We start from the raw sequence: 25,455 nt of genomic DNA on the forward strand, positions 1-25,455 counted from the left end.
TCCAATAATTTAATCAAGAAAGCACTCCATTTGCTAACATCAACTTGCATTTGCGTCACAGATTTGGACTTGAACGTTATGATATTATGTCAAGTTGGAAAGGGTACAGAGAAGATTTACAAGGATGTTTCCAGGACTCAAGGGTGTGAGCTATAGGGAGAGGTTGAGTAGGCTGGGACTCTATTGTTTCGAGCGCAGGAGGATGAGGGGAGATCTTATAGAGGTGTATAAAATCATGAGGGGAACAGATCGGATAGATGCACAGAGTCTCTTGCCCAGAGTTGGTGAATCGAGGACCAGAGGACATAGGTTCAAGGTGAAGGGGAAAAGATTTAATAGGAATCTGAGGGGTAACTTTTTCGCACAAAGGGTGGTGCACACACATATACACACACACACACATAGATACACACACATAGACAATCACACATAGATACACACACACATACACACACATAGACAATCACACATAGATACACACACACACACACATAGACAATCACACATAGATACACACACACACACACACACATAGACAATCACACATAGATACACACACACACACAGACACACTCACACATACACATAGACACACACATGCACACACACACACATAGACACACACACACAGACACACACACACACACATAGACACACACACACACACACACACACACACACACACACACACACACACACACACACACACACACACATAGACACACACACACACACACATAGACAATCACACATAGATACACACACACACACACAGACACACACACACACAGACACACACACACATAGACACACACACACACACACATAGACAATCACACATAGATACACACACACACACAGACACACACACACACAGACACACACACACATAGACACACACACACACACATGGACACACACATATACACACACACACGCATAGATACACACACGCACACACACACACACACACAGACACACACACACACACACATACACATAGATACACACACACACACACACACACACAGAAACACACACACACACACACACACACATAGATACACACACACACACAGTGGGCCAAAGGGACTGTTTCCATGCTGTATCTCTAAACTAAACTAAACTTTAACTAAACTAGACTAAATTAATTCCTACAGCCCCTGTGAGAGGCAACAAAAGTTTGAAGCTCTATTCAAATAGTTTTTCCCTCATTCACCTTCGGATGACCATGTTCAGGGAAGTGGGATCATTGAGTGGCCATGACGAACACATTGTGACCGATTAGGATTACTTTATAAAGTACTGGCAGTTATTTAATCTCTGTACATTTGGATTACTGGAAGTAACTAAAAATCAGTCCCAGTGCCTTTCAGAAAACACATTGGAAAGAGTCCAGCTTGGATTTGGATCCGTAGTATAGTGTTAAGTAGCTGCATTTGCTTTGAAACAACCTCCAGGCTGTTACCAAAAATGTGCTGGGATGATGCTGAATGGTTTAATTTGTGTCCTGGCAAGATGTGGATGGGTTCAATCCGTTCACCACTTTGGCCAAACTTCTGTGTCCAGTCCATTTACATAGCCCTCAGCTTGCAAATAGCATCCAGAATTCCCCCACTCTAATTAATTTGTACCTACAGTGAATTCTTTACTTTAGACTTTAGAGCTATAGCCTAGAAACAGGCCCTTCGGCCCACTGAGTCCATGCCGACCAGTGGTCCACCACTAGCACAATCCTACACGCTAGGGACAATGTCTTTGGAGTGTGGGAGGAAACCAGAGCACCTGGAGAAAACCCACACAGGTCACAGGGAGAATGTACACACTTTATACAGACAGTACCCGTAGTCAGGATCGAACCTGGTTCTCTGGCGCTGTAAGGCAGCAACTCTACCACTGCACCATCTTGCCGCAAATGGAATTTATTGCATCAGATGGCTGTTGCAGCCAAGACATTGGGGATGAGCGGAGATTGATAGATTCTGGATGAGTGATGCTAATTCAAATGCTGGTTTACACTGAAGATAGACACAAAATGCTGGGGTAACTCAGCGGGTCAAGCAGCATCTTTGGAGAAAAGGAAAAGGTGATGTTTCGGGACGAGACCCTTCTTCAGACCTGAAGACCCGATCCGATCTTGACTCCGAAACGTCACCTATTCCTTTTCTCCAGAGATGCTGCCTGACCCGCTGAGTGGCTCGATCCTGGTCAGGTGGAACAGGAAAGAATAAATGTCATAAGCAATGTCTTTGAAAAATACAGTAGACATTTCTTTTTTAAATTTTAGATTTGGAGGAATAATTTAAAAAATCTCCAGAATTGAAGCTGGCATTGTGGCCAACAGACTCTTGCTGCCCCCTACTGACACAAACAGAGACTGAAGGATCTGCAGGATATCGACAGTCACAACATAATGTTTGCATTTCTACAGCATCCTTCACAAGTTCAGGATGTGTTGAAAGAATTTTCCAATTGTATCTTCAAGGAGTCAAAGGGTTCGTGAAAAAGAAAATTCTTAAGGGATTGGACAGGCTACATGCAGGGAAAAATGTTCCCCATGTTGGTGCCCAGAACCAGGGGTCACAGCGTAAGAATAAGGCCATAAGTCACAGGGGTCATAGTGGTGTAAGAATAAGGCCATTTAGGACTGAGATGAGGAAAAACGTTTTCACCCAGAGAGTTGTGAATGTGTGGAATTCTCTGCCACAGACGGCAGTGGAGTCCAGTTCACTGGATGTTTTCAAGAGAGAGTTAGATTTAGCTCTTAAGGCTAACGGAATCAAGGGATCTTAATTTCGTTCCAACCATTCGCCCGTTCCAAATGGATCCGCCTCGCCTCCATCAGCCTGTTATCGGCCACGCCTTGTCACGCCTCTCCTCATTTCCAGCTTTCCCCCCATCACCCTGACACAATCAGTCTAAAGAAGGGTCTCAACCCAAAACGTCGCCTGTCCATAGACTATCCATAGCCTTTGCATTCTCTCTCCATCCCAAATCTGAGGAAGGACATTATTGCCATAGAGGGAGTGCAGAGAAGGTTCACCAGACTGATTCCTGGGATGTCAGGACTGTCTTATGAAGAAAGACTGGATAGACTTGGTTTATACTCTCTAGAATTTAGGAGATTGAGAGGGGATCTTATAGAAACTTACAAAATTCTTAAGGGGTTGGACAGGCTAGATGCAGGAAGATTGCTCCCGATGTTGGGGAAGTCCAGGACAAGGGGTCACAGCTTAAGGATAAGGGGGAAATCCTTTAAAACCGAGATGAGAAGAACGTTTTTCACACAGAGAGTGGTGAATCTCTGGAACTCCCTGCCACAGAGGATAGTCGAGGCCAGTTCATTGGCTATATTTAAGAGGGAGTTAGATGTGGCCCTTGTGGCTAAGGGGATCAGAGGGTATGGAGAGAAGGCAGGTACGGGATACTGAGTTGGATGATCAGCCATGATCATATTGAATGGCGGTGCAGGCTCGAAGGGCCGAATGGCCTACTCCTGCACCTAATTTCTATGTTTCTGTCCCCTCCCCCTTCCCAATTCTCCCACCAGTCTTACTGTCCCCGCCTACATTCCATATCTGTCCCGCCCCTCCCCTCACATCAGAAGAAGGGTCTCGACCAGAAACGTCGCCCATTCCTTCTCTCCAGAGATGCTGCTTGACCCGCTGAGTTACTCCAGCCTTTTGTGTCCACCGTCGCCCATCCATGTTCTCCCCAGATGCTGCCTGACCCACCGAGTTACTCCAGCACTTTGTCTTTCGTGTGAGGGAGGGGGCGGGTCGTACAGGGAATTGAGCTCTGGGCAGTGGGATTACAACCCTGGAGATAGTATGAATCTGATGGGCCAAACCATCTGTATATAAGTACAACAGGGAAACTTGCTTTTTTAAATATCAATATTTATTTTTTAAGTCATTTTTTCTCGACATAAAACAGACAGAAATTGCTCAATACAAACAAGCAAAAGTCCCAACAATAAGTTGATGTCCAGGATAGAAATGCTCACATTGACAGCATGTGTTTCTATTCCATTTGAAGACTTCCTTCTCCCTAAATCTGGCATTAAATCAACAAAATCCTATCCCCGGCAATAGTACTCGTAGAATCTGGTTAAATAATTTGAAACTCTGTACAGACACATCCAAAGCGAATCAGCGCTCGGTATAGGATATGGAACGATCATGAGATTAGTTTGTGTGTGAAAAGGAACTGCAGGTGCTGGTTTATCCAAAGATAGACACAAAATGCAGGAGGAACTCAGCGGGACGGGCAGCATCTCTGGAGAGAAGAAATGGATGGCGTTTCGGGTCAAGACCCTTCTACAGTCTGAAGAGGGTCTCGACCCAAAGCGTCACCCATTCCTTCTATCCAGAGATGCTGCCTGTCCCGCTGAGTTACTCCAGCATTTTGGATTGGATTCAATTTATTGTCATTGTCTCATAAGAGACAATGAAATGGGTGTCTATCTGAAAGATTAGATTAGTTTAGCTTAGAGAGATAGAGCGGAAACAGGCCCTTCGGCCACCAAGCCCGCGCCGACCAACAATCACCCCGTACACTAGTTCTATCCTACATACAAGGGACAATTTACAGAGGCCAATTAAAGGGAAAAGATTGAATAGGAATCTGAGAGGTAACGTTTCCACACAAAGGGTGGTGGGTGTATGGAACGAGCTGCTGGAGAAGGTAGTTGAGGCAGGGACTATTGAAACATTGTAGAACCAGTTTGACAGGTACATGGATAGGACAGGTTTGGAGGGATATGGGCCAAACACAGGCAGGTAGGACTAGTGTAAATGAGGCACGTTGGCAGGTGTGGGCAAATATCCACTGACTTGGCTTCGATCTACAATCCCACGTCGTACATCGAGCATCGCTCTGTCACAAGCAGAGATCTCCCTCCAGGTTTGGGGCAACTGTGGTGGTCTATCCCTGCGCCAATCCAATCTTCCAGCTAAAACAGCGGTGAAAGTGGGCGATGGACAAACCAGCGCCCTTAACAGCCAGCAGTCTAAATATTGAATTGAAGTGAATACTTTATTGTCAGATGTGGCAAATCACAGTGAAATTCTTAGCTCGCAGACGCATGGTATGCAAACATTCGCCACATAAAGGGCGCTTAGAAAGTTATGCCACTGTCCCACTTAGGAATCCTGAACGGAAACCACTGGAGACTTTGCGCCCCACGCAAGGTTTCCGTGCGGCTCCCGGAGGTTGTAGGAGGTTGCCGGAGGTTTCAGGTAGTGGAAGCAGGTAGAGAGACTGACAAAAACCTCCGGGAACCGCACGGAAACCTTGGGTGGGGCGCAAAGTCTCCAGAGGTTTCCGTTCAGGTTTCCTAAGTGGGACAGGGGCATTAGTGAACGTTCCGAGTCAGACTAACATGGATGCTACTGTCACAAGGACCATCCCCACCCGTGTTACTATATATGGTTCAGTCCCCATTGCTTTCCAAGTTCTCAATTTCAAATTTTGGGAACTTTCCTGCCTCAAAATGGAAAGGTAAAAGAAATTAGGGCAGATATACCTCACTGCTATAGGGCAGAGCTTTGTCAGTCGTTTGGGTCTTCGTAAGTGATAGGAGCAGAATTAGGCCATTCAGCCCATCAAGTCTACTCTGCCATTCAATCATGGCCGATCTATCTCTCTCTCTCCTCACCCCATTCTCCTCATCACCCCTGACGCCTGCACCAATCAACGATCTATCTTATCTCAGCCTTCACTAGTGTGGCAATGCAGACTTCGCAATGGGTGGTTGGAGGTTTGCGTGGAGGAGTTCGCATGCTGGATGTTCATGGCTCCATGCATTGCAGCACCTCACCATCATGTGAGAATGAGTGGCCAAGTCCCTAATATAAATGAAATGCAAGTTTTAATCACGAGCTTTAAACGTGTTTTAGAGTCAGGTTTTAACCCCTGCCCCCCCCCCCCCTCCCCCTTCCCCTACCCTCCCCCCCCCCTCACCTTCCCCCCCAATATCCATCCATTCGTAACCCCGTTGCCATCTGTGGTGGGTGATTTGGGCCAGAGGCTAGGGGTGAAGCACCCTAACATGCACAGCTGCTTTCCTGGGGTCTGTTGTTCTCGGCGAGGGTGGTATTCTTGTTATTCAGCAAGGTGGGGTCAACGTCCAGGTTCTCGGACATCTTCACGCAGATGATGTCCACCAGCCGCTCAAAGACCTGCTTCACGTTGATGTTCTCCTTGGCACTCGTCTCGAAAAACCCAAAGCCTGCCAGCGAGAGAAGAAAGGGAGAGGGTCAACCGGGGACATGTGTAGGTGCGGGTTTAAATCGAAGATAGACACAAAATGCTGGAGTAACTCAGCGGGACAGGCAGCATCTCCGGAGAGAAGGAATGGGTGACGTTTCGGGTCACCCGAAACGTCACCCATTCCTTCTCTCTGGAGATGCTGCCTGTCCTGCTGAGTTAAGCCCCTGTCCCACTTAGGAAACCTGAACGGAAACCTCTGGAGACTTTGTGCCCCACTCAAGGTTTCCATGCGGTTCCCGGAGGTTTTTGTCAGTCTCCCTACCTGCTTCCACTACCTGCAACCTCCGGCAACCACCTACAACCTCCGGGAACCGCACGGAAACCTTGGGTGGGGCGCAAAGTCTCCAGAGGTTTCCGTTCAGGTTTCCGAAGTGGGACAGGGGCGTCACTCAGTAAAGGGCCGGTCCCACTATTTATGAGTTCACCCAAGAGCTCTCCCGAGTTTAAAATAAAATCAAACTCGTGGTAAGTACGTAGAATGTACGTCCCTAGTGTGTGTAGGATGGTCGGTGCGAACTCAGTGGGCCGAAGGGCCTGTTTCTGCGCCCTATATCTAATCTAAACTAGATTGAGTCTAAGTGAAGAAGGGTTTCGGCCCGAAACGTCGCCTATTTCCTTCGCTCCATAGATGCTGCTGCACCCGCTGAGTTTCCCCAGCAATTTTGTGTACCCTGAGTCTAGGCCCTGTCCTGTGCCCAGACTTACAATGGCGTAACTAACGGAACCACTGTCCCACCCCTCCAGTGACCCTTGGATTCTGACCTCCATTGCTGTCTTTGTGGAGTTTGCATGTTCACCCTGTGACCCTGGATGCCCTGGATTCCACCACGTCCAAAGACTATGAATGTCTGAAGAAGGGTCCCAACTCGAAACGTCACCTATTCTTTTTTTTCCAGAGATGCTACCTGACCCGCTGAGTTACATAGACATTGTGTTAATGTGCGGGGATCGCTGGTCGGTGCGGACTCTGTGGGCCGAAGAGCCTGTTTCCACGCTGTATCTCTAAACGGAACCGAAAGAGGTTTCTATGTACTGAATGCTCAAGAGTGCTTCACGTACCTAATTCATCAGCCAGTCGCTTTCCTTCTTCTGTGGGGATCACACGGTTGTCTTCCAAGTCAGATTTATTGCCAACTAGAATCACCTGGGTGTTATCCCATGAGTATGTTTTGATCTGTGTAGCCCTGTTGAACAAGAAGAGACCAGAACAATGAGACCATGGTCAAAGAACACCAAACAAAAGGCACAAAGTACTGGAGTAACTCAGCGGGTTAATCATCTCTTACACGCACTCATCTCCCTGCTACCTTCAGGTAGAAGGTACAGGAGCCTGAAGACTGCAACAACCAGGTTCAGGAATAGCTACTTCCCCACAGCCATCAGGCTATTAAACCTGGCTCGGACAAAACTCTGATTATTAATAACCATTTTCTGTCATTTGCACTTTATCAGTTTATTTATTCATGTGTGTATATATTTATATCATGGTATATGGACACACTTATCTGTTTTGTAGTAATATGCCTACTATGTTCTGTGTGCTGAAGCAAAGCAAGAATTTCATTGTCCTATACAGGGACACATGACAATAAACTCACTTGAACTTGAACTTGGGTTAGGCAGCATCTCTGGAGGACATGGATAGGCGGCAGGGTGGCACAGTATTTGTGTTTTCTATAAGACAACCAGTTTAGGGGCAGCACGGTGGCCCACGGTTGCTGCCTTACAGCACCAGAGACCCGGGTTCAATCTGGACTACGGGCGCTGTCTGTGCGGAGTTTGTACGTTCTCACAGTGACTGCGTGGGTTTCCTCCAGGTGTTCCAGTTTCCTTCCATACTCCAAAGACGTACAGGTTTGTAGGTTCATTGGCCTCTGTAAATCGTAAATTGTCTCCAGTGTGTAGGATAGTGCTAGTCTACGGGGTGATCGCTGGTCGGCACGGACTGGGTGGGCCGAAGGGCCTGTTACAGAGACAAATAAATAACTGATGGGTCTTTGTCCCAAACATTATGGAGGGCACTGTGACTATCTCTGCCTTAGAGATATCCATTGACTTCGACTCCACAGCCGTCTGTGGCAAAGAATTCCACAGATTCACCACCCTCTGACTAAAGAAATTCCTCCTCATCTCCTTCCTAAAGCAGTGTTGCCTTCAATCATTGGCACAGCTGGTAGAGCAACTGGAACAAGCACAGACTTGGAAATAGATGATGCAAGCAGCATCAAAGGTTTTTTTCCCTTTATTTGTTCACACCCAGTGGAGGGTGTTGGCCATTTATTGCCCATCCCCTGATGCCTGAAGGCTTAGTCAAGACGTTGGTGGATCTGGACTCACGTGGGCAAGTCTGACTCCGGTAGATGTTACTACAGGTGCTGTCTGTATGGAGTTTGCACGTTCTCCCCGTGACCGCGTGGGTTTTCACCGAGATTTTCAGTTTCCTCCCACACTTCAAAGACGTACATGTCTGCAGGCTTAGTGGCTTGGTATCATTGTAAATTGTCCCAAGCATGTGTTGGGTAGGGTCAATGTACAGGGATCACTGGTCGGCGCGGACTCGGTGGGCCGAAGGGCCTGTTTCCGCGCTGTATGTCCAAACTAAACTAAACTAAACCCAAAAATACAACAGCAAGCTAGTGAATACGAGCTGGGAGCAGTGACAAGGGCAAGATCAGACAGATCGCTCCAACACATGAACTAGTCTGAGTCATGGAGTCTGCACGCCAACACCTACAGAATCCTTTCTCCCACTGAAGTCACTGTAGGCAGTCATGGCAGACTTGGTGGGCTGAAGGGCCTGTTTATATGCTGCGTTTATACGATTCTCCAACTGGTAGGATAGTCGAGGACCAGAGGTAAGGAAGGCAAATTCAATGCTAGCATTTATATCAAGAGGACTGGAATACAAAAAACAGAGATGCAATGCTGAGGCTCTGATGATTCCACTGGTGGGAGAGTCTAGGACCAGAGGTCACAGCCTCAGAATTACAGGCCGCTCTTTTAGAAAGGATGTGAGGAGTAACCTCTTCAGTCAGAGGGTAGTTAATCTGTGGAACTCATTGCCACAGAGGCTGTGGAGGCCAAATCAGTGGATATTTTTAAGGCAGAGATGGACAAATTCTTGGTTAGAACAGGTGTCAAGGGTTATGGGGAGAAGGCAGGAGAATGGAATGAGGAGTCGGAGGTCAGCCATGCATAGAATGGCATAGAAGTTGCGATGGGCCGAATGGCCTAATTCTACTCCTATAACTTGTGAACATGTGTGAACATGTAGAATAAACCGCAGACGGTCAAGATGGCCAGAGGAATGGCGCGGGTTTGGCCTGCGTTTCGCCGGAGCGGGACACTTACCAGTCATGTACCGCACCAAAGGAGTCTTGGTTGGTGATGTCGTACATAAGTAGGAATCCCATGGCTCCGCGGTAGTAGGCCGTGGTGATGGTGCGGTAACGCTCCTGTCCTGCCGTGTCCTGAGGGAGAATAAATCCCGTCAAAGCCGTTCAATCACAACCAAACACAGCTCAGCCATGAACCTGCAATATCTTGTCCCCTCTCCCTTTCTTCCCAACCGCCATCAAGCAACTGAACCATCCTGACACCAACTAGAGAACGGTCCCGGCCTACACATCTGCCTCATCGGAGACCCTCGGACTATCTTTAATCACACTTTACCGGAAACCAAACGTTAAGGGGCTGTCCCACTGCGGCAACCTAATCCGCGAGTTCTCATACTCGCAGGATGGTCGACACGAGGTCGTAGGAGGTCTTTGTAACTCTCCTTCATGCTCGAGAGTGGTCTCCGCGTACTCGAGGCCTCAGCTAGGCCGCGGCGTATTTTTCAACATGCTGAAAAGTGCCCGCGAGTAAAAAAAGTCGCCATGGAAAAAAATCGATACTTTTTTTAAACGTAGGTTTAGTCGAAGTAGGTCATAGTAGGTCGGCATGTTAGTCGTAGGTAATCGAGGGCAGTCGAAGGTAGTTGTAGCTAGTGGAAGCTAGTCTTCAACATAGTTGAAGGAGGTTGAAGGAAGTCTTCAACATAGTTGAAAGAGGTCTTCAACATGACACTTTTTCAAACTTTCCTAAACTCTTCTAAACTCGCCAATTAGGTCGCCCAAGTGGGACAGCCCCTTTATTCCCTTTATCCTGTACCTGTGCACTGTGGACTGCTTGATGGTAATCTTGACTTGATTGTCATGTCTTTCCGCTGACTGGATAGCACCTTACAAAAAAGCTTTTCACTGTACCTCGGTACACATGACAATAAATTAAATAAAACTAAAGCTTCCACATCTTATGATTTTCGGTAACATCCCGAGTTGTTTTATATTCAGCACAATTACCGCTGGATGGCGATCGCGTTATTTTAAACCGTGCATAGAGTGTGGCCTGAAGCACGTCGGGACAGGCAACAGGATCTTTGCAGGTTCTCTGTGATGTATTAAACAGTTGAAATAACCTTGTTCCCCATCACACAAGGCATTGACTGCGATTCAGTACGATGCGACTTTAAGCCAGAGTCATTCCACACTCTGGAAACTGTGTCTCACAAATCTGTAGGAAGGAACTGCAGAGGCTGGTTTACAATGAAGTTCGACACAAAATGCTGGAGTAACTCAGCGGATCTGGCAGAATCTCTGGAGAAAAGGAATAGACGATGTTTTGGGTCGAGACCCTTCTTCAGACTGCAGCCTGAGTAAGGGTTCCAACCCGAAACGTCGCCTATTCCTTTTTTTAGTTTAGTTTAGAGATACAGCGTGGAAACAGACCCTTCGGCCCACCAAGTCCGCGATGTGTGATCCCCACAAATTAACCACCCTACACCCACTAGGGACAATTTTTTTACATTTATACCAAGCCAGTTAGTCTATAAACTTGTGTTCAAAAGGGAACTGCAGATCTATAGGTCTATAAACCTGTACGTCTTTGGAGCGTGGGAGGAAACTGAAGATCTTGGAGGAAACCCACGCAAGTCACGGGGAGAACGTACAAACACTGTACCCGTGGCCAGGATCGAACTCGGGTCTCTGGTGCTGTAAGGCATTAACTGTACCATGCGACATTGTGCGGTCATTCAGGGATGCTGCCTGACCTGCTGAGTTACTCCGGCATTTTGTGACTATCTTCCACACTCTCAAACCTCAAACGGAAAGAGAAAGAGTAGATGCACTTACCATGGAATATAATTAATCTGATCAAATCAGGTTCCAGCCTGCTTGCTCTCTGTAATCCATCATGTCAGATATATTTAATGCATCTGAGACAATCAGGGGAAGAGGCTGCACGATTCTCCAACTGGTAGGAGAGTCGAGGACCAGAGGTAAGGAAGGCAAATTCAATGCTAGCATTTATATCAAGAGGACTGGAATACAAAAAACAAAGATGCAATGCTGAGGCTCTGATGATTCCACTGGTGGGAGAGTCAAGGACCAGAGGTCATAGCCTCAGAATTACAAGGCGCCCTTTTAGAAAGGAGGTGAGGAGGAACTTCTTCAGTCCTAGGGTAGTTAAATCTGTGGAACTCATTGCCACAGAGGTCAAGTTAGTGGGTATTTTTAAGGTGGAGGTCGGCGCGGACCCAGTGGGTCGAAGGGCCTGTTTCCGCGCTGTATCTCTAAACTAAACTAAAATGATTCTCCCAGCTGATACAGTGTGGCAGAAACTGAATATCACAGACTCTGCAAATCACTCAACATCAGGCCTTTACTCAGAGTGCTTTAAAAAAAAATCTACTATAAAACCAACCCAGAATTAAATAAAACTCTCATTCTAATGGACTTCTCATCTCTGGGAAGTCACAGAGAGGCTTAGTAGCTACTTAAGTGTTTTAAAGAGCAGTTACTTCTATCTACTCGCCAAGCGTAGGAGTCAGGTATGAGCTAAATGGTTCATTTATCTAAATTCACACTGAGGTTCATTGGAGATTGCACAATGAAATTAATAATTACAGCAAGATAAGACAACTATTGTTCAAATCGGAATGCAGGAAGCAGTGCTGAGCAAGAATGTAACTCTGGTCTTCCCACAGATGCTGACTGAACTACTGAGCAATTTCTGTAGATAGAGACAAAACGCTGGAGTAACTCAGCAGGTCGGGCAGTAATCTGCGGAAAAGGAATAGGTGAGGCTTCGGGTGGAGACCCTTCTTCAGACCGAGAGTAAGGGAAACAAGAGATACTGAAGGGCCTGTCCCACTGTAGGAGGTAATTCAAGAGGTAATTTTCCCCCGATTCGAACTCGGAGAATGTCCGTAGCGGGTCCGTCGGAGTTCGTGGATGTCCCGTAGCGGCTCGAACGAGTAACGGTAGGTACTCGGGAAATCCGGTAAACTCGTGACGTTTTTTCAACGCTGTGAAAAATGTCCACGAGTGAAAAAATACTCGCGATGAAAAAAAATATTTTTTACTCGTACGAGCCGCTACGAGACATCCACGGACTCCTACGGACCCGCTATGGACATTCTCCGATGTTCGAATCACGGGAAAACTCGGGAGAACTCTTGAATTACCTCGTACAGTAGGACAGGCCCCTGACGGCAAATGAATGAACGATAAGCAAAAAGCTACGGTGATGAAATGGTCGGCACGGTAGGGCAGCGGTAGAGTTGCTGCCTTACAGCGATTGCAGCGCCTGAGACCCGAGTTCGATCCCGACTACGGGTGCTGTCTGTACGGTGTTTGTACGTTCTCCCCGTGACCTCTGAGATCTTTGGTTTCTTCCCACACTCCAGAGACGTACAGGTTTGGCTTGGTATACGTGTAAATTGTCCTTAACGTGTGTGGGATAGTGTTTAAAGTGCGGGGATCGCTAGTTGGTGGGGACTCGGTGGGCGGAAGGGGCCTGTTTCCGCGCTGTATCTCTAAACTAAACTAATGTGGCGGCTCCCAAGGGTCGTGCTATCATAACTGTCGAACCCCTCGGCACGGGAGTGGTTCAGTCCGGAGGCGGCCCTTAACCAGAGGGTTTAAAGGCAGGGGTTTGGCCATCTTTCTCTCGTTTGGACTTCCCTACAACTGGGAGGAACATAATTAAAGGTGCCTCTCAAAATACTCGACTCCTCTCTTCCTTTTTGAGACCCACGCACCACACTAAAAGCATTTCCCAAACCAAACCTCACCTAGCAACTAAACCCGTTTATCTCCATTCACGGCTTGCACATACCTGCGTGGGGCAAGAACTCGCATCGCAACTGAGCAGGTCAGCATTCCTTAAGAGATGATCATTCCCACTCCCAGGGAAGTCCCCGGATGTGTGGCCAGAGGGAGCTTCTGCCAGTGGAATGAAGTCACACCAACCCCAAGGGCGTGCATTGTCCCTGATCTGCTCCTAAATTATTTATCACTTTGGCCAGCACAGTGGTACAGCAGCCTCACAGCACCAGAGACCCAGGTTTGATCCTGACCTCGGGTGCTGTCTGTGTGTGTGTGTGTGTGTGTGGAGTTTGCACGTTCTCCCCGTGACCGCGTGGGTTTCCTCCGGGTGCTCCGGTTTCCTCCCACACCCCAAAGACGAGTGGGTTTGAAGGTTCTTCTTCTTGCGTATGACATACACAGCCTAAAGTTGCCGGACAATGTGTTCTATTTGATCTTATTTGGTTGTGCACGCTGGGTGGATTGCATTCGTCCAAACAGGGCGGTCCACGTGAAGGTTGCAATCTTCCCACCCCAGTTTGTAGGTTAATTGGCCCTCTGGAAATTGTAAGAAGTGGATGATAATGTGCGCTGTGAGCTAGCCTAGGTTTGTTGGGCCAAATGGTCTCTTTCTTTTTTTTTTTTTTTAATGGAACTGCAGATGCTGGTTTATACCCAAGAGGCATAAAATGCTAGAGTAACCTGCTGAGTTACTCCAGCATTTTGTGTCTATCTCTGAAATTTTTTATTTTTGGTTATATAGGTGTCTAGAGGAAATATAGATACAAAATGCTGCAGTTACTCAGCGGGACAGGCAGTATCTCCGGATAGTAGGAATGGGTGGCATTTCGGGTCGAGATGCTTCTTCAGTCTGAAGAAGGGTCACCCATTCCTTCTCTCCAGAAATGCTGCCTGCCCCGCCGAGTTACTCCAGCATGTCTTCATTTTAAACCAGCATCTGCACAGTTGCTTCCTACACGTTTCCTGCACTTGTTCACCATTAAGCACGTTATTATTATTTAAGAACTCGTCAGTGTCAGGTAATCCTTCAACCAGATCCTCAAAACAAAAATTAAACAAATTGAAACACCGGATTTTTTCCCTTTAAACTGCTACATATATTTGTTTAGTTATTAACCACATCGGTGAACCTGAAGTCTATACCGGACTCGGCCCCGAGACACCAGCATTGACCGCGCCACCAAGAACAAGGGGGGGGGGGGGACCTGGACCAGCGAGGACGTTCCCTCGGGCCGTGTGACGGAGAACAAAGGGGGATCTCGAGGGGGGGGGGGGGGGGGGGGGGGGAGTTGTTAGGAGAGTTGCCGAGGACAAGAGGGATTTTGAGGGGGGTGGGTAAACGGAGAAGGGACCAACAATATTTAGACGTGTTCAAGAAGGAACTGCAGATGCTGGAAAATCGAAGGTAGACAAAAGTGCTGGAGAAACTCAGCGGGTGCGGCAGCATCTATGGAGCGAAGGAAATGGGCAACGTTTCTTCAGACTATTTAAGGGTACTTTTGTAACTTTGTCGGCTCCTTGTGGCGACTTTGTGTACTGCGAGTGCAAAAAAAACCCAAAGAATCTCACTGTACCTTTGACGTTAAGATATCTATCTATCTATCCATCTATCTACCTACCACCCTCACCCAGGTACTAGTACGCCTGTGATGTCGTCCGTGAAGCCTCTTACAAAGACAATTGAACCACCCACCGCCTGATATGATGATAATAATAATAATGGATGGGATTTATATAGCGCCTTTCTAATACTCAAGGCGCTTTACATCACATTATTCATTCACTCCTCAGTCACACTCGGTGGTGGTAAGCTACTTCTGTAGCCACAGCTGCCCTGGGGCAGACTGACGGAAGCATGGCTGCCAATCTGCGCCTACGGCCCCTCCGACCACCACCAATCACTCACACACATTCACACACAGGCAAAGGTGGGTGAAGTGTCTTGCCCAAGGACACAACGACAGTATGCACTCCAAGCGGGATTCGAACCGGCTACCTTCCAGTTGCCAGCCGAACACTTAGCCCATTGTGCCATCTGTCGTCCCAATGATGTCACCCACCCCCTCCAGCAGAGGGCCTGTACCGTACTCATTTAGTTTGTTCAAGAAGGAACTGCAGATGCTGGAAAATCGAAGGGAGACAAAAATGCTGGAGAAACTCAGCGGGTGCGGCAGCATCTATGGAGCGAAGGAAATAGGCAACGTTTCGGGACGAAACGTTGCCTATTTCCTTCGCTCCATAGATGCTGACTCACCCACTGAGTTTCTCCAGCACTTTTGTCTACACCCATACTCATTTAGGACGGGTTTGTCCACCTAACCTTAAGTACAAAGGCTGTATTAAATACTGATTGCAGGTTTCCATTATATAGGCCACATTTTTATCCCTCCTTAATTATATCCTTCACGGTTTAGTCATGATTTTTTAAAGCACTGCATCGCCCGATTATACATTGGACGTTTTAGTTATATGCTTAGTTAGTTGCATGATTTATTATACTTAAGGAGGAGCATGTAGGTCGTTGAGTACTAGTTGACCTGAACCATGTCATGTCACACAATCTCACACCAGGGACATCAACAACTACATTAAATCTCAGGGAAAATAACCCCTGTGTTAAAAGAAGCGTTTCTCTATTTTCCTCGATTTCTTTTACGCATTTACAAGCATTTTTAACTCTCCTTTCCCTTCCCACACCGATCTTCCTGCCCTCGGCCTCCTCCATTGCCTCCAGAGTGAGGTCTAATGTAAAGAGACTTTGCGCCCCACCCAAGGTTTCCGTGCGGTTCCCGGAGGTTTTTGTCAGTCTCCCTACCTGCTTCCACCTCCTGCAACCTCCGGCAACCACCTGCAACCTCCGGGACAGAACAGACAGTACCTGTAGTCTGTAGCGAACCCTGCGCTGTAAGTGCAGTAAGGCAGCAACTCTACCGCTGCCCCACTGTGACCGCCTTCTGTCTCCTTTTCATCTCTGGCCTTTGTCCACCATTTGTCAATCAAACCCCGCTCATCTGTATCCACCTATCACTTGCCATGCTTTGTCCCTTTCAGCTCTGCCCCCCCCCCCCCCACTACTAAAGAAAGCTCCCGACCCAAAACTACTTATCCATGTTCTCCAGAGATGCTGCCTGACTCGCTGAGTTATTCCAATACTTTGTGTTTTTCTTTTGTTTAAAATTGACTTTGCCTGTTGTAACTGTCTGACAATGTCACCCTTGTATAAGGTGAAAATTGCCCTATCGGCCACCCTGCTGTGTCCAACATTTGCTGGGTGCACTAACTTTGCATTCAGGAAAACATCTTGGCCTCGGTGCATTAAAAATAAAAGGAAGTAAACTTATTGCATCATGGTTCTATATTCACAAATTGATAAGAACAATTGCAAGCCATGAATCTAAAGTGCAGGTGTCACTGTAATCTACCTTTTATTGATTAGGTTAGTGGCGTTTAGAGATAGCACCGATATGAAGTGTAAAGATGTTCAAGAAGGAACTGCAGATGTTGGAAGATCGAAGGTACACAAAATTGCTGGAGAAACTCAGCGGGTGCAGCAGCATCTATGGAGCGAAGGAAATAGGCGACGTTTCGGGCCGAAACCCTTCTTCAGACTGATGGGGGGTGGGGGGGGGAGAAGGAAGGAAAAGGGGAGGAGGAGGAGCCCGAGGGCGGGCGGATGGGAGGGTGGGAGGAGACAGCTAGAGGGTTGAGGAAGGGGAGGAGACAGCAAGGACTAGCAAAATTGGGAGAATTCAATGTTAATGCCATCCGGACGCAAGGTCCCCAGACGGAATATGAGGTGCTGTTCCTCCAATTTCCGCTGTTGCTCACTCTGGCAATGGAGGAGACCCAGGACAGAGAGGTCGGATTGGGAATGGGAGGGGGAGTTGAAGTGCTGAGCCACCGGGAGGTCAGGTAGGTTATTGCGGACTGAGCGGGGTGTTCGGCGAAACGATCGCCCAACCTCCGTTAGTCTCCCCGATGTAAATCAGCTGACATCTAGAGCAGCGGATGCAGTAGATGAGGTTGGAGGAGATACAGGTGAACCTTTGTCGAAGTGTAAAGATGTCTGATCTTTAATTTAGTATTATTTAGAGATACAGCGCAGAAACAGACCTTGCGGCCCACCGAGTCCGCGCCGACCAGCGATCCCCGCACATTAATGCCCCTGTCCCACTTAGGAAACCTGAACGGAAACCTCTGGAGACTTTGCGCCCCACCCAATGGTTTCCGTGCGGTTCCCGGAGGTTTTTGTCAGTCTCCCTACCTGCTTCCACTACCTGCAACCTCCGGCAACCACCTGCAACCTCCGGGAACCGCACAGTAACCTTGGGTGGGGCGCAAAGTCTCCAGAGGTTTCCGTTCAGGTTTCCTAAGTGGGACAGGGGTATAACACTACCCTACACACACTAGGGACAATTTTTCATCTATACGAGGCCAATTGACCTACAAGTCTGTACATCTTTGGAATGTGGGAGGAAACCGAAGATCTCGGAGAAAACCCACACATGTCACGGGGAGAACGTATGTACAATCAAGATCAAACGCGCGCATAATCAGGATCAAACGCGGGTCTCTGGTGCTTTAAGGCATTTGGCCTACCGCTATGCCACCATGTATAGATACATGATGAGGGAATAACATTTAGTGTAAGATGAAACCAGTAGACAAAGGGCGTTACAATGCCTGCTATCAGGGAGATCCTAACAAGACTGACTGGTTAGTGGGACTGGCAAAGCAACTCTTCCTGCTGATTCCAACTTCCGCCTGCCAAGGGCAGGGCAGACAGCCTGAGTCCAGACATCGCTGATCATTATGTCCCTGCTGCATCAGCCTGGACTAATATAACAGCCACCTCTTGCCAAAACCATTAGCTTATTGCAAAGCTCGCTTGCCAACCGTGGCACAGCGCCACTGCAGAAGCATCATCTCTGCAGCAAGACTGAACCAGGAGAATGGAACAGCCTCATTCAATTTAGTGGAGGCCAATTCACTGGATGTTTTCAAGAGAGAGTTATGCCCCTGTCCCACTTAGGAAACCTGAACGGAAACCTCTGGAGACTTTGCGCCCCACCCAAGGTTTCCGTGCGGTTCCCGGAGGTTGCAGGTGGTTGCCAGAGATTGCAGGTAGTGGAAGCAGGTAGGGAGACTGACAAAAACCTCCGGGAACCGCACGGAAACCTTGGGTGGGGCGCAAAGTCTCCAGATGTTTCCGTTCAGGTTTCCTAAGTGGGACAGGGGCATAAGATACCGCTCTTAGGGCTAACGGAACCAAGGGATATGGGGAGAAAGCAGGAACGGGGTACTGATTCTGGATGATCAGCCATAATCATATGGAAAGGCGGTGCTGGCTCGAAGGACCGAATGGCCTACTCCTCACCAATTTTCTATGTTTCTATGTTTAATTTAATCGATCGCCTTGCCCCGGATCTATTTCCATTTTCACTTCCACCAAAGAAAGAGGCCATTTGACCCATCAGATTTCTGCTAGCTTTGGCGGTCATGGTGGCGCAGCGGTAGAGTTGCTGCCTTACAGCGAATGCAGCGCCGGAGACCCGGGTTCGATCCCGACTACGGGCGCTGCCTGTACGGAGTTTGTACGTTCTCCCCGTGACCTGCGTGGGTTTTCTCCGAGATCTTCGGTTTCCTCCCACACTCCAAAGAACTACATGTTTGTAGGTTAATTGGCTTGGTAAATGTAAAAATTGTCCGGAGTGGGATAATGGTAATGTGTGGGGATCGCTGGTCGGCGCGGACCCGGTGGGCCAAAGGGTCTGTTTCCGCACTGCGTCTCTATACATAGCAATCCACTGTTCACCTAATTCTCCATGTCACCTCTTCTCCTCCTCACATTCCCATCAATTCTACCGTACAGCTGCCCAAGGGGTAATTTACAGATGAAACTTGCATGAATCCCATGGTGGTTCAGCGGTAGAGTTGCTGCCTCACGGCGCCAGAGACCTGGGTTCGATCCTGACTCTGGGTGCTGTTTTGTGGAGTTTGCACGTTCTTCCTTTTCAAAATCAATAACCCCACTCTCACCATCGACGGCACCACTGTCTCCCCATCTCCCCAGGCCCGCAACCTTGGCGTGATCTTTGATTCCACCCTCTCCCTTGAGCCTCACATCCGCCATGTCATTAAAACCTCCTTCTTTCATCTCCGCAACATCGCCAAACTCAGACCCTCTCTCACACCTCCCGCTGCTGAAAGACTCATCCATGCCTTCATCTCCTCCCGACTGGACTATTGCAACTCACTTCTCCTTGGCATCAGCTCCACCTACATCAACCGACTCCAACTGGTCCAGAACGCAGCCGCCCGACTCATCACCCACACCAAATCCTGGCATCACATCACTCCAGTCCTCAAACAACTTCACTGGCTTCCCATCTCCCACCGGATCACCTACAAAATCCTGATCCTCACCTACAAAGCCCTCCACCATCTGCCCCCCCCATATCTCACTGACCTCCTCTCCCCCTACCAACCCTCACGGTCCCTCAGATCCACATCAGCCGGTCTCCTCTCCATCCACAAGTCCAACCTCCGCAGTTTTGGGGACAGAGCCTTCTCCAGGGCAGCTCCCAGGCTCTGGAACTCCCTCCCCCAACAGATCCGCAATTCCGTGTCCCTCACCATCTTCCAGTCCCGCCTCAAGACCCATCTCTTCACCTCTGCCTATCCTTAGCCCCACGTCCCCCTCCCTTTTCATCTGTGCTTGAATTGCCTCATACTGTGTTTTGTATTGAATTCTGTCTTTACTTTGTGTACTAGTCATGTCTCTACTATTTATTTCATTCCCCTTACATGTTTTTCCTCTACATGCTCAATTTTTGTAAGGTGTCCTTGAGACTCTTGAAAGGCGCCCATAAATAAAATTTATTATTATTATTATTATTACCTGTGACTGCATTGGTTTTCTCCGGGTGCTCCTGTTTCCTCCCACATCCCAAAGAAATGCAGGTTTGTAGGTTAATTGGCTTCAGTGTGTAGTTTGTAACTAGTGTATAGGTGATCTCTGGTCGGTGTGGACTCGGTGTGTCGAAGGGTCTGTATCTCTAAATTAAACTTAGTGTCGTTTATTCTCACGTGTACCGAGGCACAGTGAAAAGCTTAAAAGCTGAACTAAACTTAGGGATGTGGGAGCAAACTATAACGACTACCCGCTCACGGGGAGAACGTGCAAACTCCACACAGACAGCACCGGACGTCAGGATCGAACCCAGGTCTGTGGCGCAGTGAAGCAGCAGCTCTTAGCAATGAGCTCTTAACAAGGCAGCAGGTTCAAGGTGAAGGGGGAAAGATTTAATAGGAATCTGAGGGGTAACTTTTTCACACAAAGGGTGGTGGCTGCATAGAACGAGCTGCCAGAGGAGGTAGTTGAGCCTGGGACTATCCCAACGTTCAAGAAGCAATTAGACAGGTACATGGATAGGACAGGTTTGGAGGGATATTGGCCAAATGCAGGCAGGTGGGACTAGTGTGGCTGGGACATGTTGGCCAGTGTTGGCAAGTTGGCCGTTTCCTTACTGTATCACTCTACGACTCCATGTTCAGGGGTAACTCTATTCTTTAGCATTTTGGCAACAGTGTGTGGCGAGCTTCCTTCATTCCGAGCTTCTCATTGTCATGTGGAGGAGGGAAGGTTCGGCAAAAGCTAGACATCGTTCAGCTTCTTGAGATTTCTCCATGTTTTGGTTGGGTTATCATCAATCCAGGTAGCACAGTCCATAAGGGAGCAGAATTAGGCCATTCGGCCCATCAAGTCCACCCCGCCATTCAATCATGGCTGATCGATCTCTCCCTCCAAACCCCATTCTCCTGCCTTCTCCCCGTAACCCGAGACCCGTACTGATCATGTGCATGGCCAGTTCCTTCCGCAACACCTCCTCCCTCGCTAGCTAAGATGCAGCTTAGCTTGTGTGTGTGCACACAGGTGAATCATCCCGGATCCACACACACATATCCACGCACCCAGGGCTGACTACACACTGTTTACTTTGTGGGAGGATCAGCGATGCTGCCTCCATCTTACTGGCTTGCACCAGCCCTGTCACCATGCAAGGTGCTCCGAATGCTGCTCGCAGCCACCTGCTCGCAATGCCTGGCCTCGTAGCAACCGCAACACAACATTCATTGGGAAAGGAATGCAGTGGAGGAGCTAGAGCAGGAAGTAGGGATCAGATGGCACTCTCCCTGTAAACACACACCCTGGCCTGGGACAAACCAACACCACTACTAGAGAACAGTAACACTGGGGCACTGAGCTGTGCCCGCGTGTCTCTGTGTCTGTGTGTCTGTCTCTGTGTGTGTCTGTTTCTGTGTGTGTCGTTGTCTGTGTGTGTGTGTCTCTGTGTCTCTGTGTGTCTGTCTCTGTGTGTGTGTGGTTCTGTGTGTCTGTGGTTCTGTGTGTGTGTGTTTGTGTGTGTGTCGTTGTCTGTGTGTGTGTGTGTCTGTGTCTCTGTGTGTCGGTCTCTGTGTGTGTCTGTGTCTCTGTGTGTCTGTGGTTCTGTGGTTCTGTGTGTATGTGTCTCTGTGTCTCTGTGAGTCTGCCTCTGTGTGTCTGTGTCTCTGCCTCTGTGTCTGCATATATGTCTCTCTATCTCTGCCTCTGTGTGTGTCTCTGCCTGTCTGCCTCTTTGCATAGCTGTTTCTGTGTGTGCATGTGTGTGCACGTGTTTCACCATCTGTGTGTATTTTTCTGCATGTGCGAGTCTCTTTCTACATCTATCTGTTGCCATGTGTGTGTGTGTGTGTGTATGTGTGTGTGTGTGTGTGTGTGTGTGTGTGTGTGTGTGTGTGTGTGTCTGCATCTGTGTGTGTGTTTCAGTATCAGTGTGTTCCTTGTGTCTCCATTATCATACAATGCAGACTAATGCCTCCAGGCCTCCCTCCACAAGCGATACTGAGGGATCGCTGAGCCGTTGGAAGAAGGATAAGATGTTGAAGGAGGCTCCCATCCATTTCACATTTCCACTCCCTCTCACCCTCTATCCCACTCTCCTGCCACCCACCTATCTTTAGCTTCCACTCTCAATGGTGAAAGGTTTCATTGCCATCACTTTCGAACGATTTCCGCTTCTTAGTTTAGAGATACAGCGCAGAAACAGGCCCTTCGGCCCACCGAGTCTGTGCCAACCAGCGATCCCCGCACACTAATGCTACCCGAGGCACAGGTGACAATTTACAATCTTCACCAAAGCTAATTAACCTACAAACCTGCACGCCTTTGGAGTGTGGGAGGACACAGGAGATCCCGGAGAAAACCCGGGCAGGTCACGGGGAGAACGTACAAACTCCATGCAGACAGCACTTGTAGTCGGGATTGAACCCGGGTCTCTGGCGCTGTGAGGCAGCAACTCTACCGCTGCTCCACCGTGCCGCCCAACGCCCAACGAAACGCGGGAGGAAAGGGTTTGAGGAGCACGTACGTACCCATATCTGAAGCTTCACCCTCTTCTCGTTCCGGTAGACGGTCTTCACCTTGAAGTCGATGCCCACGGTGCTGACGAAGGCAGACGTGAAGGAGTCATCAGCGTAGCGGAAGAGAAACGAGGTCTTGCCTACACTGCTGTTGCCGATGATGAGCAACTTAAACATGTAGTCGAAGTTCTGGTCCGCAGCATCTTTCGGCGCTGGCTTGGTGTCATTTGCAGAGGCCATCTGCTGGGGGGAAAGGGTCTAGATGTCAATGTTCACACCCACACCATGCAGGAGGCTGCCTGACCCCCAGCTTCATCCCAACAGCTTTTGCTGTTATATCACAGTATTTTGCTAATATCAAATTCCTTTTAATTTAATTTTGATTTCAAGCTTTCGTGCACCTAGTTGGGTCTTATGTCTGAAGAAGACCCAACTAGGTCCATAGATGCTGCCTCACCCGCTGAGTTTCTCCAGCATTTTTGTCTACCTTTGTGTCTTATGACTGTTGGCAGACCAATTTCCCTCCGGGGATGAATAAAGTTCTATCGGATCGTATATTAGGTTACCACCCTCTGAAAAGGATGCAAATTGCTGGAGTAATGGGGCTGTCCCACTGTACGAGTTCATTCAAGAGTTCTCCCGAGTTCCCCCTGATTCGAACTCGGAGATTTACGGTAATAGCCGCTCGTAGGTACTCGGGGCTCTCGTGGACATTTTTCAACATGTTGAAAAATCTTCACGAGTCTTCCCGAGCTTACCGCATTTCCCGAGTACCTGCCGTTAGCGTTACGAGCCGCTAAGAGACGTCCAAGCTCCGACGTACCCGCTACGTACATTCCACGTGCTTCCACGAGTTAGATTTGTTTTTAAACTCGGGAGAGCTCTTGAATGAACTCATACAGTGGGACAGGGCCATAACTCAGCATTCAAAGAAGTTCAATAAAGAATTTGGTGTCTATCTTCGGATAAAACCAGCATCTGCAGTTCCTTCCTACGCAGTATTTACCTTTGATGAAATTTTCCCTGAGGAATTTTTGTTAGTGTAAGAGTTACTCCAGCACTTTGTATCCTTGTGTTTAGAAACAAGTAACTGCAGATGCTAGTTCACAAAACAAGACACAAAGTGCTGGAGTAACCCTCATACTAACAAGAATTCCACAGGCAGAATTTCATCAAAGGGCTGGCAAAATACTGTGTAGGAAGGAACTGCAGATGCTGGTTTAATCCGAAGATTGACACAAAAAGCTGGAGTAACTCAGCGGGTCAGTCAGCATCCCTGGGGAAAAGGAATAGGTGAGGTTTCAGGTCTGAAGAAGGGTCTCGATATAACGGCAAAATACTATGCTGGTTATTAAGGAATTACTGAACTGAGTTTGGCTTACCACAGAACATTACGAAATGATATCACTAGAGCACAGATAACACTAGCACTTGTTGTATAAGACGTTGCTGAAGCCACATTTAGAGTATTGTGTTCTGTTCTGGGCACCGTGTTATGGGAAAGATGTTGCCAAGCTGGAGAGAGTACAGAGAAGATTTATGAGGATGTTGCCAGGACTAGAGGGTCTGAGCTATAGGCAGAGGTTGAGTAGGCTGGGACTCTAATCCTTGAAGCACAGGAGGATGAGGGGTGATCTTATAAGATCACGAGATGGATGCACAGAATCTCTTGCCCAGAGAAGGTGATTTGAGGACAAGAAGACATAGGTTTAAGGTGAAGGGGAAAAGATTTAATAGGAATCTCAGGGGTAAACTTTTCACACAAAGGATGGTGGGTGCATGGAGCAAACTGCCAGAGGAGGTAGTTGAGGCTGGGACTATCCCAATGTTTAAGAAACAGTTAGACAGGTACAGTGGCTTGCAAAAGTATTCATACCCCTTGAACTTTTCCACATTTTGTCACGTTACAACCACAAACGTAAATGTATTATATTGGGATTTTATGTGATAGACCAACACAAAGTGGTGCATAATTGTGAAGTGGAAGGAAAATGATACATGGTTTTCAAAATTTTTTACAAATAAAAAACTGAAAAGTGTGGCATGCAAAAGTATTCAGCCCCCTTTACTGTGATACTCTAAATAAAACCCAGTGCAACCAATTGTCTTCAGAAGTCACCTAATTAGTAAATAGAGTCCACTTGTGTGTAATCTAATCTCAGTATAAATACAGCTGTTCTGTGAAGGCCTCAGAGGTTTGTTAGAGAACATTAGTGAACAAACAGCATCATGAAGCCCAAGGAACACAACACACCAGACAGGTCAGGGATAACGTTGTGGAGAAGTTTAAAGCAGGGTTAGGTTATAAAAAAATATCCCAAGCTTTGAACATCTCACGGAGCACTGTTCAATCCATCATCCGAAAATGGAAAGAGTATGGCACAACTGCAAACCTACCAAGACATGGCCGTCCACCTAAACTGACAGGCCAGGCAAGGAGAGCATTGATCAGAGAAGCAGCCAAGAGGCCCATGGTAACTCTGGAGGAGCTGCAGAGATCCACAGCTCAGGTGGGAGAATCTGTCCAGAGGACAACTATTAGTCGTGCACTCCACAAATCGGGCCTTTATGGAAGAGTGGCAAGAAGAAAGCCATTGTTGAAAAAAAG

At 48.0% G+C, this 25,455-nt stretch overlaps 1 protein-coding gene across 2 annotated transcripts in view; it reads right to left on the reverse strand.

Moving 5' to 3' along the window:
- Positions 1 to 5,990: 5,990 nt before the first annotated feature.
- The window catches only part of LOC116991827 (ras-related protein Rab-3D-like), a 39,479-nt gene continuing 20,014 nt past the window's right edge, over positions 5,991 to 25,455 (reverse strand). The window contains exons 2-5 of one of the 2 annotated variants that reach the window (XM_033050791.1): positions 22,860 to 23,090; positions 9,625 to 9,743; positions 7,333 to 7,457; positions 5,991 to 6,232 (exon numbers count right to left, since the gene is read on the reverse strand). In XM_033050791.1, the coding sequence (XP_032906682.1) occupies positions 6,048 to 6,232; positions 7,333 to 7,457; positions 9,625 to 9,743; positions 22,860 to 23,087 (657 nt within the window). In that variant the 5' untranslated portion in view covers positions 23,088 to 23,090 and the 3' untranslated portion in view covers positions 5,991 to 6,047. The remainder of the gene's footprint in view (positions 6,233 to 7,332; positions 7,458 to 9,624; positions 9,744 to 22,859; positions 23,091 to 25,455) is intronic. The other variant, XM_033050792.1, reaches the window with a different exon arrangement.

The sequence above is a fragment of the Amblyraja radiata genome, chromosome 35 (assembly GCF_010909765.2).
Source record: "Amblyraja radiata isolate CabotCenter1 chromosome 35, sAmbRad1.1.pri, whole genome shotgun sequence".
Lineage (NCBI taxonomy): Eukaryota > Metazoa > Chordata > Chondrichthyes > Rajiformes > Rajidae > Amblyraja > Amblyraja radiata.